Genomic DNA, 17510 nt, shown 5'->3' with positions numbered 1-17510 from the left:
CACTGGTGTGCACTCCCTCCTCCTCACTCAGTCACTACCTGGGTCCCTGTCCAGTCAGCGGCGCATCTGGGCTCCCAGTCCAGTGTCAGCCCCAGAAGCGGGCCCTAGAATCTTCCTCAGACCCCCATAGTGGTAGGGGCAAACATTCCTGTAGCTGCAGTCACCCCTCCCCCGTCCCCATAGCCGCCCTGGCCCCGCCCCCATAGCCGCCCTGGCCCCGCCCCCACAGCCGCCCCATGGCACGTTACTTGTTCATTCAGCACGTGGTACAGGCCCTGAGGGATGTGCCCTCCAGTCAGACCAAGGCCAGGCCTAGCTCTCTGCTCCTTCCTAACGTCTTCCCAAGTTGGCTGGGGCCTTCAATTCTTTCTGCCGCTCAAAATTTAGTTCCTTTCAAATCACTGGGGGGGGGGGGGGGGGGAACTGTTAAGAGCCGGTCATCTCCACCAACTACCGCCATGTTCCCAGAATCCTCTCGTGCTCCCACGAGCTCTCAGAGGGGCCGGAGAACCCCAGATTAAGGACTCTGGGGCGGGGGGGGGCTTCCAGCGAACCCCATCTCTGCGTCTCTGACCGTTCTAGGGTGTGAGTTCCACCAAGGGCAGCCCCGGGAGCCCCAGTGACATCCTGGCCATCATTTGGTGACAGACATGGGCTTCCTGAGACTTTTGCTTTGGAAGAACTTTTCCCCAGGAAAAGGTAATGGTTTACTCTTCATTGACCCAGGTTTCTGCTGCCCTTGCTGGCTGAGGACAGAGCTCTCAGAGTGGAGATGTAGTGGAAAAGCTCTCTCCATTGGCTGTCAGAGGCCATGGGTCCCAAGCCTGACCCCACCCCCTTCTACCATGTGACCTTGAAGCTCTACCGGCAGCCCTTCAGGACACTCCAAACCTGAGCAGCTTGGGGTCAGGAGAGCAGAGCAGGCCCCAGGGGGTGGGGCCCAGGCAAAGGGTCTGTTCTTGTTTAGGAACAGCTGTGGTTTCTCTCTCTCTCTCTTTTTTTTTTTGGTGAGGCAATTGGGGTTAAGTGACTTGCCCAGGGTCACACAGCTAGTAAGTGTTAAGTGTCTGAGGTCGGATTTGAACTCAGGTCCTCCTGAATCCAGGGCCAGTGCTCTATCCACTGGGCCACCTAGCTGCCCCCGTGGTTTCTCTTCATGAACTAAATAGACAGGGTCAGGGTGCTGTGAACCCACAGGACAAGTGTCCCTTAGGCAGAGATGCTGACATTTCCCAAGGACTGCAGGTGCCCCCATGGATTCAATTTCCTTTTGTCCATCAGCAAGGTGGCTTCATGATTATTATGATCATTTTGTTTTATCTGCAAAATAAGCAAGTTTTCTTTGAGCATCCCCTGTGCAGAATGCTTTAGGTGGGGGAATAAAGGCAAATAACATGTAGGGCTCAGTTCCTACCCGCAGGAGCGCCCATCTGAATCATAATCCTGAACAACCCATATTCATCAAGAATAGAGTGATGGCTCTACTAGGCTCGAAGGTATGGGACAAGGTCCCTGCCTTCAAGTGGCTTAGAGTCAGGCTGGGGAGAAGCCTGCTGTGATAATGATTATGGTCTCTCTGTCTCTCTTAAAAATGTCCATACATTTATGATAAATAACAACAGAGTGAAAAATACTTCAGTAACTCCATGATTTCATTCATTAATTGATGGGATCTGACGACTAGAGGACTGGAACTGGAGTCAGGAAGACCTGGCTTCTATGTTACCTTGGACAAGTCATTGAACTATCTGGGTTTCCTCATCTGTAAAATGAGTGGGTTGGACTAGATGCTTTCTGAGGTTCCTTCTACCTCTAGGTCTGTGATCATGGAATCCTATAAACTACTAGCTTTGTGACTTGGGCAAGTAATTTACCTTCTGCCTGCCTCAATTTCCTAATTTGTTCAATGGCAATGATAATGGCACCTACCTCACAGGGTTGTTGTGAGGATCAAGTGAGATGATTTTACAAAGGGCTTTGTAAATCTTGAAGTGCTATAGAGATGACAGATCACATCCTGAATCATGTGAACTCTCCATCTAGTCAGTTTAACCTCAGGTCACATTTACCTTCTCATGCAGTGTGTATCTTGCCATGAATATTCCACACAGAATCTACCCAGTGTGATGGAACCCCTCATCTTGGTCTTTCCACTCCATTGGTTCCATTTGCCATCCCTTCATTTCAGTAAATAACCAGCCTAACAATGAAACTAAGCTCCCAATTTGGATTAAAATAATCTTTCCAAGATGTCAGATGCTTATCTGTTCCAAAGACTAGAGTTCTGTTTTTAGGGGAAAAGGCTATAGGCATCAGAGAGTCACACTGATTCATACTCTCTTAGAGTTGTAACAGTCCTCAGAGGTCATCTAGTATCCCTCTGCATGAATACAGCTTGGATCAAGCTCAACAAGCAAGCATTAAGCCTCTAGTGACCATGAAGGAGCTGTTCAGAGACATAGGGGAGTGAAGCATCTGAAAAGAGAGAATTATAAACAATACAATAGTAATTGGCGCAGCTAGGTGACATAGTGGATAGACTGCTGAGTCTGGAGTCAGGAAGACTCATCTTCCTGAGTTCAAATCTGGCCTCAGAAAATTCCTATCCGTGTGACCCTGGACAAATCATTTTTCCCTGTTTGTCTTGGTTTCTTCCTTTATAAAATGAGCTAGAGAAGGAAATGGCAAACCACTCCAATATCTTTGCCAAGAAACCCCCAAATGGGGTCATGAAGATTGGACACAACAGGAAAAATACTGAATGACAAGTGTAATGGGAAAGCTAGATCAAGCACTGGAGGCTATATTCTGACCTTGACATAGCTCTGGAGTACCAACTTTAGAGCTGTAAGTAGATTTTCCATAGGCACCAAAATTTAGAGGGTGCTGATAGTACTTGTACTCTCTCAAGAGCACATAGTGAATAGGAATAATTTATTAAAATAGGAATGTACTGGAAGGCTGCCTCCCCAGTTGTGACTCCAAGATATGTGTTGGGAGAAGGGGCAATGATCTTTGCCTCTGGGGGTTAGTGTTCCCAGATCTTTCTCTCCCACCCAAAGGGTGGTGTTCACCAATCCTCACCCCAACAATTTGTATTTAAAAGTTGAGGGAATTTTTGGCACTGTTTTCCCTTAGTTTATTTTTTGAAGCATGGTACTCAGGTACCAACATTGTTGGATGTGGCTCTGGCTAATACCACCACAATTTAAGGGCAAGGAGGCAATAAGTGAGTCAAGATAGAAAGTACAAGACCTGACTTCTAGAGAGGCCTCAGGAAACAAGAGTTGCTGGATAGATTACTGAGTACCTCTGCCTCCCATTTACTCCTTCTAAACTTGTCGAAGAAACACTCCCTGAGGGCAGGGACCATTTTGTCTTAGTATGTCCAGTGTTTAGCCCAGTGTCTTGTACCCCCACTAGGCTCTGAATAAATGTTTGCTGAATCAAATTGAATACAGAAGACCTGAACTTGGAAAGTTCAACCTAACAATTATGATGTGAGAATGTAATGGAATACTATTGTGCAGTAAGAAGTTATGAAGGGGATAGTTTCAGAGTGGAATAAGAACATTACATGTAATAACAATGGCATTGTAAATACAAACAACTTTGAAAGTTATAATGATCACCCCAATAACCAACTATGATTTCAGGGGACCAATAATGAAGCATGCTACCCAACTCTTGACAGAGATAATGGACAGAGATAATGCAGAGTGAAACATACCTTTTTTTGTTTGATGTTGCCAATTCAGGAATGTGGTTTATTAGACTCTGCATATACAAGGGTGTTTTTTTTTCTTTTCAGTGGTGAGGGAGTAGGATGGGAGGGAGAGGAAATTGGTTTTTGTGCATTGAAAAAAAAAATTTAATTAAAAAAAAAATAAAATGAAGGTGTTGGGCTCCATGATCTCTAAGATTAAAAAAAAAAAAAAGGACTCAAAGAGATAGATATGTGTTGTATGTGTCATGAGGTGGTGTTGAGGAGTAGAGAGTGTAGGCCAAAGAGGAGAAAAGGCAAACATTTCTGAGGAGTGATGATAGTGTGAGGAAGGTGACTGATTTGCCTGGTAAGAAGCCAAAGAAGCAAGTAATTATCTCAGTAAGGAGTCCTATCTCTGCTATCTGGGCTTGGTATCTTATTTCCTTCATGAAATTGCCAGGATCAAACTTCCTGTTTCATCACTTTCTCATCTTGCTAACTATCTTCTTGCCAAACTTGCTCCCCACCCCTACTCATCTCATTAGTGGCCTGAAACTGGAGGGGGCAAGGTAAACATCCTTATCTTGGCCCCTGCTGGCATGCAATTTTTTTTTTCAGGGGATAGCTTATAAATGGTGTCTATTTGCTGTTCCTTTCCAAGCCCCAACTTCCCCAATAGGGGTTACAGATTTAAAGATTTAGAGATGAAAAGAACCTTAGAGGTCATTGAGTAAAAACCCCTCACTTTGAAGATAAGAAAACTGACACAGAAAGGTGACTTACCCATGGTTCTGCAGCTAGTAAATATAATGTGGTAGGATTAGAACCTAGATCTTCCTGACTCCAAGTTCCTTCCCTATCCACTTGCCATGTTTTCCCGATCACCCCTTTGCTATGTTTGTATGCTCTCACAGCAGTTAACTAAACGGTGAGGTAATTATCTTTCACTTGGCCTAAGAAAGATAACAAATTTGACTATTGTCAGTTGCCTTACCATGCAGTGTACATATCTGTCCCAGGCAATGTGGTATGATGGGAAGAGCACCAGATTTGCAAAGACCAGACCTGGACACATTCCAAGCTCTGCCCGGTCTCTTCCTTTAAAAAACCTTTTCCACATAATTTACCACCTGTCTGTCTGCATGCTCAGTGTTCTCCTTTGAAATAGAATCACACAGTCAGCAGAGACTCTCCTATGCAGATGCTATTTCTTCTTGCTGGGACAGTGAGTTGAACTGGAAAAACTTCAAGGACAGTCTGACTACTTTCCCCTAGAGGAAATAATGGGATAGAGAGAGGGCTAATCTGTACCCATTCCTCTTCTCTCAGCTGTTGTTGTTCGTCCTTCATTTTCTTTCTTTTTTTGGGGGGGGGGGGAGGGGGCAGGGTGATGAGGGTTAAGTGACTTGACCAGGGTCACATAGCTAGTAAGTGTCAAGTGTCTGAGGCTTGATTTGAATTCAGGTCCTCCTGAATCCAGGGCCAGTGCTTTATCCACTGTGCCACCTAGGTGCCCTCTCATCCTTCATTTTCAAAGAGGACCAGTGACATCTCAGGCTGATGGATTGAAGTGAGGCAGAGTTGCACCCAGTTGGCAGCCTCACTCTCTTGTCCAGTTATTGAAGTCCAGTGGCAAGACAGAAGTCAAGATGACTGGTAATGGCTGGGGAAGCAGTGGGTGACCTTGGTGTCTCTAAGTGCTCCACAGCCCCTGCTTCAGCCACCTTCACAGCCATTGGAACAAATTGTTCTCATGCACCCATTCCACTGCGAAGTCTTCACATGTTTGGTGTAGACTCCCCCTCACTCACAGATGGGCTTGAGGCCTATCAGTTATCCTCAACCTGGTTTAACCCATCTGCCCAGATGGTTTTACTACGCGGTGGCTGCTTCTTGCCTCCTTTTTTTCTTATTTGGTTCAGGAAGATCTTACTGTACATTTCCAGTCTTTGGAATGTCAGTGAGCTCAGTCTTCATGAGCTGACTGGTCCTTCTTCCCTCAGCATCAAGGGATCTTTAGTGCCAGAACTATCCTAAATATAAACACTAATGTTCAGTGACTTTATAAGACATCTCCTTTCTCTGTTTCATAAACATGTTGGCTATTGGAGAGCCTCCAGGTAAGAGTGAATTGTTGAAGACAGGGAGAAATGTTAAGAGTTGTTCATTGCGGGGCAGCTAGGTGGCGCAGTGGATAGAGCACCGGCCCTGGAGTCAGGAGTACCTGAGTTCAAATCCGGCCTCAGACACTTAACACTTACTAGCTGTGTGACCCTGGGCAAGTCACTTAACCCCAATTGCCTCACTAAAAAAAAAAAAAAGAGTTGTTCATTGTAATCAACCTTGCCACAAAATGCTGTTAGTTGGGTTGAACTCTAAGGTTACTTTCAGATCTAAATTTCTGATTCTAATGTGGTTTTGAACTGAAAGATCTCATCTTCTATCCCTCTTCCCCTTCCATTTTAGAGTGTTGTTATTTGTCCTTTGATCTCAAAGAGGACCATGACATTTGGGTGATGTCATGACTTCCATTGTACTGGATTTAAGTGAGGGAGGGCTATTCACAGTCACCAACTTCACTCTTTCCTCCAGAGCCATCTGGGTCCAGTGGCAAGATATGTATCAGGATGACTGGAAATGACTCTGGATGTTTAAGGCAATTGGGGTTACGTGACTTGCCCAGGGTCACACAGCTAGTAAATGTCTGAGGTGAGATTTGAACTCAGATCCTCCTAGCTTCAGGGCTAGTGCTCTATCCACCGTGCCACCTAACTGCCCCCTATTTTAGAGTAGAAACAAGGTAAAAATAGGGGGAGTTATTAATAAAAGAAAAGATCCCACTTATATTTATAAAATGTTTTGAAATGCTTTCTTTTGAACATCCCTGGTAGAGGTGAGTACCAGAACTATGATCTTGCCTGTTTTACAGATGAAGAAACAGATACTCAAAAGGAATTGCCAGATGAATTGCCCATTGTCACACAGGCAGGGACAGTCAGATCTGGTATTCAAACATAGATCTCTTGACCCTTATTCCAGCACTCCTTTGATCACACTGCAGTGGTCAGCACACTTGCCAAAGTCCTGGACAGAAATCATGTCGGTTTTTGTCACTCTTTCATGCCGGTTTCATTCTTTTAACCCATCTTCTAGGACAGAATCATCATACTTGGAGGGCTGATCCTAAGTGGGTTTTTTATAATCTTGTGTGTGTTCCCATTCTCTCTTTGATTATTTTCCTCTATTTTTGCTTTGTTTGCAGATTCGTTTTGTTGTGGAACTTGTGTATCCTTTGTCTTTATTTGTTGTCCTGATCTGGCTAAGGAATGCCAACTCACTCTATAGCCAGCATGAATGGAAGGATTTGGGTTTAACCTTCGGAAGTAGTTAGGGATACTCATTCAGTTACCCACAATATATGTTGCCTTCTGTCAGAATGTCCCTCAGAGCAGGCACTGTTTAACTTTCATGCTAGTATGGGACATGGTACATAGTAAGTGCCCATTCATTCATTTGTTCACCTATCCTGATCATGAAATCAAAATTAGAAAACACCCGTGGGGGGTCTTCTGTCATTTTTAATGATTTTTGCTTACTTTATGTTCATGCTTAGAATGTAAGCTTCCTGAAATGTAATGTTTTTTCATGTCTGTGCTTTTTATGTAGGTATTTATTATGTAAACTAATTGGAGGATTTGGGGGCTCTTTATCTCTACCTGGATTCACAGATTTTTTTTAGAAGATATAAATTATGGGTGGTATACAGATGTTTTGGGAGCAAACTTAGGATAAATATTTGTATTATATGGAACTAGGAAAATGGAATATGTTATAGACATAGTTTGTCAGTACTGCTTAAAAATAAAATGTTTATCTAAGGATCATTAGCTTTCTACCAAACATTTTTAAGTGTCTTTTCTGTTACCTGGGCCATGTTATATGGTGCTTCTCTATGGAGATTTTAATTAATGCAGCCTCCAGATTTCTAGCCTGGAAGACTGCTTTGCTCTAGACGCTTACTAGTAGTGTGACCCTGGGCAAGTCACATAACATCTGTCTGACTCAGTTTCTTTTATCTGCAAAATGGGCATAATAGCACCTCCCTTCCAGGGTTGTTGTGACATGATATCTGTAAGTCACCTCAAAACAATCTGATATTGCCTAAGAAATAGAGTGGTGGATCAGTGGAATAGATTAGGAACGCAATACCTAATCATAGTAGTCTAGTATTTGATAAACCCAAAGACCCAAGCTTTGGAGACAACAACTTACTTTTTGACAAAAACTGCTGGGAAAACTGGAAGACGGTGTGGCAGAAACGAGTTATAGACCAATAACTTAGACAGTATACCAAGATAAGGTCAAAATCGGGACGTGATTTAAACATAAAGGGTGATACCATAAACAAATTAGGAGAGCAAGAAATAATTTACCTATCAGATTCATGGAAAAGGGAAGAATTTAGGACAAACAAGGGATAGAAAGCATTAAAAAATATAAAATGGACAATTTTGATTATATTAAATTAAAATGTTTTTGCTCAAACAGAATCAATGAAATCAAGATTAGAAAGAAAGCATAAGGTGGGCAAAAACTTTTTGCAGCAAATATCTCTGATAAAGGCCTAATTTCTCCAATATATAGAGAACTGAGTCAAATTTATAACAATACAAGTTATTCCCCAATTGATAAATGCTCAAAGGATATAAATAGGAAGTTTTCAGATGAAATCAAAGCTATATGTCATAAAAATCCTCTAAATAATTATTAATTAGAGTATTATAAATTAAATCACTCTCAGGTACCACTTCCCTTAATTTTTTTTTTTTTTTTGGTGAGGCAATTGGGGTTAAGTGACTTGCCCAGGGTCACACAGCTAAAAAAGTATTAAGGGTCTGAGGCCAGATTTGAAATCAGATACTCCTGACTCCAGGGTCAGTACTCTATCCACTGTGCCACCTAGCTGCCCCCACTTCACTTAATATTACAGAAAAAGTAAATGATAAATGTTAGAGCTGATTTGGGGAAAATCGGGACACTAATACACTGTTAGTGAAGTTGTGAACTGATCAAACCATTCTGGAGAGTAATTTGGAGATTTGCCCAAAGGGCAATCAAACTGCATACCCTTTGATCTAGCAATACCACAACTAGGTCTATATTCCAAAGAGCTTGTAAAAAAGTACAAGTACAAAAATATTTATAGCAGCTCATTTTGTCAATAAAGAATTGGAAACTGAGGGGATACCCATCTATTGGGGAATGACTGAATAAGTTATGGGATATGAATGGAACATTGGAATGGAATACTGTTGTGCTGTAAGAAATGACAAGCAGGAAGATTTCAGAAAGACCTGGAAAGACTTACCTGAACTGATACAAAGTGAAATGGGCAGAACCAAGAAAGCAATATTGTACAACAAACAGCTATGAACAACTCAACTATTCTCAGCAATACAATGATCTAAGTAAGACAATTCCAAATGACTCATGATGAAAAATTCTATCCATTTCTAAAGAAAAGACCTAATGGAGTTTGAATGTAGAGCAAAGTATGTTATTTTTCAATTTCTTTATTTTTTATGTGTTTTTTGTTTTGTCTATGTCTTTCACAACATGACTATTGTGGAAATATATTTTTCATGATTGTACATGTATAAGCTATATTAATTGTTTGCCATCTCAGGGAGGGGAAAAAGGAGAGGGAAAAGGAGGGGAAAGGTGAGAATTTGAACTCGAAAATTAATATTAAAAATGTTTTAAAATGTAATTGGGCAAAATAAAATACTATTTTCAAAAGAAATACTAGCTATTATCACTATTATTATTATTCATAATAATGATAGTCATAATAGGTAACATTTATAAAATGCCCACTGTCTGCTAGGCACTGTGCCAAACACTTTATGATTATGATCTCATTTGATCTTTATAACAACCCTGGGAGGTAGGTGCTATTACAATCCCTGTTTTACAGTTGAGGAAACTGAGACAGAGATAAATTGATTTGCCCAAAGTCACACAGCTAGAATCTGAGGCCGGATTTAAACTTAGGTCTTCTTGACTCTAGGCCCAATGCTCTATCCACTGCACCTACCCAAGTTCATTATAATGATTATATCATTATTATTGTTATCTTTATTATCATTATCATTGTACCTTGGAACCGAGGCCGGTAGGTTTGGAGGACCAAAGAATAACGGGAGGTCTGCTTGAGCCCTTTATCCTTTATCAGTACTTTTTTGATCATGGGTTTTGGGCTTATATTTCTGCCGTTGATGCTTGTGATCAATATGAAGTTCAGATCTTGTTTCTTCAGTTCACCCTCATAGGCCTCCTATCTCATAAGTCCTAGAGTGGTGGCATTTTAGCTCTTATGTCCAAATGACCCTGGCTCTGTCCACCTAATTCTCAAATGAATGATTCTCTGTTTTATCTGATTTTCTATTTTGAAGGCCATTGCCCCAACAGGGCAGTGTCCTCAGCTGGACTGCTGCTGTGGCTCCAAAGAATTTTTTGTAATGTGAACAATCCTTATTTCCAGAGCCCTAACCAGGGAGAATCACCTGGCATGGTGTCAAACTATAGTAGCTCCATGTAAGTACCACATTTCTCCAGCCCCTACCCTATTGGGATTGGGGACAGAGAGCTGAAGGTCAGAGCAGGCCTTGCTCACCTTTATGTGATCAGGCCAGGTAAAAACTCTAGATCTGGAATCAGAGAATCTGGGTTCAAATCCCTGCCTTGCCACTCACTATTTGTATTAGCTGGGACAAATCACATCATCACTCTGAGCCTCACTTTCCTCATCTGTAAATTGGAAGGATTTTTGACTAGATGGCCTCTGAATCTGTATATTAACACTTCTATTAGTCAACTGCTAAGGCTCAAAGGCTGAGAGGAAAAGGAAATGGCAAACCATTGCAGTATCTTTGCCAAGGAAACTCATGAATAATATTGACATGTCCTTGGAAATTGGACATGACTGTCTGAACAACAAAGAGCACAATGAGATCTCTAACCAGAGCTAGAAGAACCTTCTAAGGTCATCTAGACCAGTGCTTCTTAAACTTTTTCCACTTGTGACCCCTTTTTGCCTGAGAAATTTTTATGTGACCCTAGGTATATAGGTATATAAAATAGGTATACATAACTTTTTACTATTGCCAAATTTTTCTAGCACTGGAACCAGATGCAGTCATGCTAATAGTTTCACCTTGTTCTGAGGGCACTGAAATGCCACTATGTGTGTTTGATTTTCTTTCTTGAAAGTGTATGATATGATTATGGATTTGAGTCAGATTAAACTCTGACCATGGGGTCTGGAAGGTACCCAGACCTGCCCCAGTATAGTTTGTTAGAAGTTTATTGCTTGTCAAAATTCTCACTGTCTCCTTTAAGTTTTATTGCCAATTAACAGTATTTTTACTTCTGCTCAGTCTCCCCACTTGTCAGCTACATATTAGTTTTGTCTGCAATCTATCATGTGTCAGAACCCCAGTCAGTGGGTCAGGGAGTTTGCCCACCAATTCAATACTCGGGACTCAAGAAGAAAGGATGGGACTAGGCACAGAATGCAGCCATTGAGTTGAGACCAGATGTTAAGTAACATTGTCTCTTTTTCTCAGAGCAGAATCCCCTTGGCCTTGGGGTCCCAACAATGGATTATTCTTTTCTTCCCAACATAGCCAAAGATAAATTTTAACCCTGTCATCCTTATCTTTAGAGACAGGGGCCTGGAGAGGGGAGTCAGTGGGAACTGTGAGATGTGAAACATCTGACTCTCACTCCCCTGTTTCCTTTTCCTTTGGTTTGACCTTGTTCCCCCTCCCCTTTTCTCCCTTGTCCCTGGAACACGTATGCATGTCTCCATACGCACCCTGGGTGAGACAGGATTGGATGTTAGATTGTGAGCTCATCCACCCTAGGTGTATGTGGGGACAGTCCTTTTCAAGATTACTATAAAAACCTAGAGGATTGGGCATATCTTTGCAAGACTTCAATGTGTAATTGGGTTTTGCCCGTCCTCATGAGGATGTAATAAATCTGTCTCTGCTTGACTTGGTGGTCTCCTCGAGTTATTTGGGTAAACTGAGGCAGTTTGCTCCATACAGATGGGGGCTCGTCCGGGATCTCTTTGGGGATCTTTGGAGACTCCCAGGAGCCTGTCCTTCTGAACAAGGACGTCCCTGCTGAGTTCAGCAGGTTCAGGGGTCTGGCTCTTGGTGAGGCTTCTCAGCATCCATGCCCGGAAAGAGAGAGACTTAAAAGCCAACCAGACACAGGGATGCCGGCTAAAGTAATGAGGAGTATCCGGATTGGTTCGGTCACAACGTGTGCACAGACCCAGACTGGTGAGTAACTGGGTGACCATTCAGGGGGATTTCTAGGAAGAAATCGGGGAACCCCTAGTTATCATCCTAAGGTCTGTTGAAGTTTTGCAGGGTTGAACAGGTCACTAGGACTGAATAGACACCCTGATACGAGATACAGAATTAACCTTAGGGTGCCCTCTAGGTCCTATTGAGTTTGCGGGGTTGAAAAGGTCTGGGGACGCCCAACCAACAATAGACACCCCGAACAAAATATAGGAACGCCCCTAGGGGGGGTTTAGTACCTGTTGTTTGCAGGATTGAAAAACCGGCTAGATGGTAGAGACCTTTTAAAGGTGGAGGTCCATGCTGAGCCAGGGTTGAATAGACATCCTGAGCAAAAACAGGAGCCCGGTGAGTTCAGGGTTAAAAAGTCCAGACCAGGCTAGGATCTTGAACAAAATACGGGTAGAACATCTAGAGTAGGGCAAGTTTAAAGAGCCAGAGGAGGCTGGAAAAAATCCTGGATTAGATAATTGGAAGGAGACCTTTTCAATTGAAATTAAAAGTAGAGGTCCAGGAGTAAAAATTCCATCAAAATAACTGTATTGACAAAAGAAGAAGAAAGGGAAATTGATCCCTGCAGTCTGGGTTAGAGAAGGGACTGAGAAGGGGATTGTAGAATTGTAAATTACTCAGAATTTGAATTGAGCCATTGAAATGTGATCTGTCTGCAGCCCTAGGTAAAAGGCTGCTGACCACAAAGGAGAAAGAGTGAGTGTGAAGTTTGTTCTTAGGGAACACCTAAAGTTTGTAATAGGCAGATTAAAGAAGAGAATCCCCTGGGTCTATCTTAAAATAGATAAATGGGGTTATTTGGTGAGATATTGGCTAAGCTGCCACTTTGCTAGTTTCAGATGGTTTAAGTATGTTGAGAAGGTACGAGGAAGTTTGATTAAGTGAGGAGGAATGAATGGTTAGGAAGTTGTTTGCTAGCCTACATGGTCTGCCCTGTCTGCATTGACTGTGACCAGGGGTATGAGAGTGAATAGTTAGGATTTTTGAGAGAGAGAAAGAGAGGAAAGTAGAAGGAAAGAGAGAGAGAGAGAGAGAAAGAAGAAAGAAAAGAAAGCCACCCCTTCCCCTTTTTCTGCTGTGGGGGAGGAGAGAGCATAAGTCTGTGCTTGGAATTTAGAAGGAAAAGTTTTGTTTAATTGAAGAAGCTACCCTTAAAAAAAAAACAAAACAACTTGCTAGGTTAAGGAAGTGGGGGAGGAGCAGGGGGAATCTTGCTGCTCTGGCATTGTCTTTCAGACTGAATTGGAGGACTAAATGTGGCATTAAAATATTCCTTTAAACTAGCAAAAGAAAAGTTTGTGTAATTAGGGAATCAAGAAGGGTAATTGAATTTGATTGGGCTATCTATTTAAGAAACTTTGGGAATCATACAAACTATATACTGCCACTTTAAAAATTTTCTTTTGTAATGGAACTGTTTAAGGAGAAACAAAAACAGGAAAATAGGAAGTGTTTAGATTAAGTGATTATGGGATGAATTAATACTAATATGAAATTATCAATGAGGTTCTATACGATATCGTTCAGAAAATAAATTGGGGTTTAATTGAATTAATTCTGATTTAACTCTAAGTGAAATATATACTGTTCTATTTGTGTAACTTTAAGCTGACTACCTCAAGGTGATTTGTAATATGGAAAGGAAAAGTGCCCAATAGTTTAATAGTTTATTGTATTGGAGATATGGTCAGATTTGGACTCTCTAAATTACTTTGGGTTATGAATTTAATTGAATGTGATAATGGTTTTCTGTGAAGTGGGCATAGTAAGAATATTCTTAGCTGTATATTAAGGCTTTAAGATCCAACAGATCCTCAGTAAAGTATAGTGATTTGCTTTTTTTTCTAAAAGTTAGAAGCTTGATGGGATCTCTTTGTGAAATGTAATTTGGTATTAGAGGGGGATGGGACTTGAAATCCTTAGTGCAGTCTCTTACCTTGAAGGACAGGAAGAAACGAAATCTAGAGATAAAGAAAAAAAAAACTGGCAAAAGAAACTGCTGGATTACTTCAAGTTGTATTGTGATCTGGTATACTGTAGTTTGAAAGAACAACTACAACTACAACAAGAGATAATGAGAGAATTTAAAAAGGGGCCTAGTAAAATTTGTTATTATGATTGGAACGGGTTATTTGAATATTTCCTCTTTGGTTTGGAAGAAGCTGAAATTCCTCCCCACTGCAAACACTTTAGATGAGAGAGAAGGGGAGCAGAGATAAAGTTAAGCTAATTTGTTGCAATGGTGATTTGATATTGATAACAATCATGTTCAAACTTACTGTGATTTGTGAAATTGTGTTAATTAATGGAAAAAGCTTTTCTGGAATCCTGAATATCTGAATATTTGAGTTTTATTCTTAAGGTTTGGTATATATTTCTATTATGAGAATGGACAAAGTGGAAGTTTGTTATTGCAACATTGAATTAATTGGTTATTGAATTAATACAAGAACATCTAAATAATTTGTAAGTTATGAGAAAGATCTTGCTGTTTTGATCTGGATTTATTGGTGCTAAGTAATAGTTAAATTGGTGCCTGAACTTGTCATGTATGACATGTTAGTGAACAATAAGTAACTTATGAGCTATCTTGTATCATCTTAATAGGGAATCTGAAGTTTACTTATGTTTTTATTTAATTGGAATTAGAACATGTGTAGAAACACATGCAAACTAGTTGTCACTTTAAAGATGTTCCCATTGTTTAGAGGAATTCTGAGGACAGTATCTTATGTTTAACATCTAAACCCATTTTACCATGTGCTATTGTGTGGGGCATTTTCTAGTTTGTTCCCAGTATGCAATTTGGGATTGCTTACATTTATTTCAACCATTGCTTGTTATTGAGCATCTCAAAGCAGATTCATTTGTGTAGTGCTAACCTATGGATGAAAAGAGAAACCTATTTAAGTACAAGTATAGTTAATACTTGCTGTCTAGGATATGCGATCCTTGAGAAATGAATTCACTTTTAGTGCTGATTGTTGGGACTTGCTATTTAAGATGTTATGGGACTATTAATCATTATTGCTCTGAGTTTGACTCCAGTTATTACTATCAAGGAATGGTGAGCCATATGATTCATGATACCAGCAACCCTATAGGGGTTTTACATGTGTGCACTGCAGGTGGAGTTCTCTTGGGAAAGGATGGGAGACCGACTGTTTGGCAAAGGCTGAGGTAGGTGTCTCCTGACTCGGTTTCCCCGAATATTACATATGGAATGCAAACTTTCCCACCTGGCTGATTTTAGGTCTGGCATATTGCATTGGTTGTCCACAAAACTTCTACTGGGAGTTGGGAAAGTACCTTTCCCCCAGAGCTTTGTTCTTTTTCTTTTGTGGCAAGTTCCTATAATCATGTCACTTGATAAGCACGAACACAATATTGTCTCTTCATCCCTAGATTAATACTGTAACATCTGGGTGAGATGCAGGTTTAAGATTTAAGCTATTTGCCTTAGAAATTCTAGTCCCTTTCAGAATCTGAACAACTAGAATGTATAAGCATTTAGCCTTGTCATCTGTCTGTTATTAGTTATGCATGTTAGAAATTGAACCAGAGACATCTCAAGTCTGTTTCAAGAAAACAGAGAAGAGTAAAATATAGAATGTTTTGTTATATAAGTTTATTGTGTAATGTAGAAATAATATCTGTCTATAGAGCATGTCCTGTAATACAAACATGGTTTATTATGGACAACTTATTTGACATGCACTGTTTTGAAATTAATTGGTTAAATGTCATCCTAAGTCTTTTATTAGAATTGAAGTTAACTTGGTAACTCTTATGTAAGTTCATTTGTGGTCATCTTCTTACAAAGGTATTTTGTAACCTAAGTTTTATGTGAGGATTACATCTTAAACAATTGAGTGAAAACTTTTGGAGAAATAAAGTGAAATGGATATAGATGTAATTTGGAAAAATTTAAGGGTTCTGCCATCAGTGGCATTTTGAAACATTTAGATTATATGGCTTGCATGTAGCAAGATAGTGGTAACCCTTTGACTTGTTGTTAATAATGTCTGTCAGATACAGAACTAGGTAAAGCTTTGAACAGCACGGGGCATTCATGACACCTTTCACTGGATGAAGGACATTTGTGAACAGCTTTTCGCTCCTGATGCAGGATCTGGGGGTTCCTGGATTCACTCTTTTGGTTTGCCCCTTTTCCCTATTGTTGTCTTTTAAAATTTTTTGTCTTTGTCTCTTTAACCTCTTGATAGTTTGATTTATCTAGGCTCAAGGCTTTCAATTTTATGTTAGCAATTCCAGACTATATACCCCCTTCATCATCTGGACCAGGCCTGCAAGGATTTCTGCACCTTCCACTGTCAGCTCTACACACATATTCAGCTGGAAGCAGTTACAGAAGAAGAGATCTTCGCCCTCTTTTTCCTTAGCTATTGGAAGGAGGGGTGGGGAAATGTAGTGGTAGCCTGGTGGGCCTGAGTCTAGTTGGGGATACTCAGGCCTAGAAGAGGTCAATTAGAGATTACTCTTTCCTTGGATAAAGTTGGGAAACAGTTGTATTTGCTATTTAAATTTGCTTTGTAAAAGGTTCTAATAGGGGTACCTGAGGTCAAAGATGAAAATTGCTAAGTGAATGGACACTGGGAGCACATCACTGAAATTATAAAGAGGTTTTTAAATCATATTTGTTGTTACAATATTGGTAGTTATTGACATGTATATGGTATATTGGGATAATTAATTAGACCCCAATTTACCTCCTGAAAGATGCCTATGGGACAGGATTAGGTATTCATTTGTAATTTTGGAGTTCTCCTTATATTTGTCTCTGTTTAGTCCCTTGCTTTATAGGTTTGATACAACGTGCAGTTCAACAGATGCAGCTGATGGTGACTCAGCAGTTCACTGAGAAAAGATTAAAGACCCTGATTCTGAAACTTCACGAAGGAGAGACTGGTGATGAGTTGGACTTGGACTGATGGGCTGAAATCCTGCATGGCTGAAGGGCTCAATGACAGTGACTCAAATCCAGAATATGCTCTCTGAGCATAAAAGAAAAACGGAGGATTGTATGATATAATTATGGATTTGAGTCAGATTAAACTCTGACCATGGGGTCTGGAAGGTACCCAGACCTGCCCCAGTATAGTTTGTTAGAAGTTTATTGCTTGTCAAAATTCTCACTGTCTCCTTTAAGTTTTATTGCCAATTAACAGTATTTTTACTTCTGCTCAGTCTCCCCACTTGTCAGCTACATATTAGTTTTGTCTGCAATCTATCATGTGTCAGAACCCCAGTCAGTGGGTCAGGGAGTTTGCCCACCAATTCAATACTCGGGACTCAAGAAGAAAGGATGGGACTAGGCACAGAATGCAGCCATTGAGTTGAGACCAGATGTTAAGTAACATTGTCTCTTTTTCTCAGAGCAGAATCCCCTTGGC

The 17510-nt window shown here is 40.8% G+C and overlaps 1 protein-coding gene across 1 annotated transcript; it reads left to right on the top strand.

Annotated features, from left to right (window-relative positions):
* The first annotated feature begins 236 nt into the window (after nucleotides 1–236).
* On the top strand, nucleotides 237–16751 carry LOC122755184. Its single transcript, XM_044003521.1, has 7 exons — nucleotides 237–305; nucleotides 583–641; nucleotides 1421–1496; nucleotides 6969–7089; nucleotides 11821–12060; nucleotides 15225–15276; nucleotides 16363–16751. The coding sequence occupies exons 1-7, from the start codon at nucleotides 237–239 to the stop codon at nucleotides 16526–16528; spliced, it is 783 nt and encodes a 260-aa protein (XP_043859456.1). The 3' UTR covers nucleotides 16529–16751.
* The last annotated feature ends 759 nt before the right edge of the window (nucleotides 16752–17510 follow it).

This window comes from Dromiciops gliroides, chromosome 4, assembly GCF_019393635.1.
Source record: "Dromiciops gliroides isolate mDroGli1 chromosome 4, mDroGli1.pri, whole genome shotgun sequence".
NCBI lineage: Eukaryota > Metazoa > Chordata > Mammalia > Microbiotheria > Microbiotheriidae > Dromiciops > Dromiciops gliroides.
The sequence above is the reverse complement of the archived record's forward strand: the minus strand, read 5'-3'. Positions and strand labels throughout refer to the sequence as shown.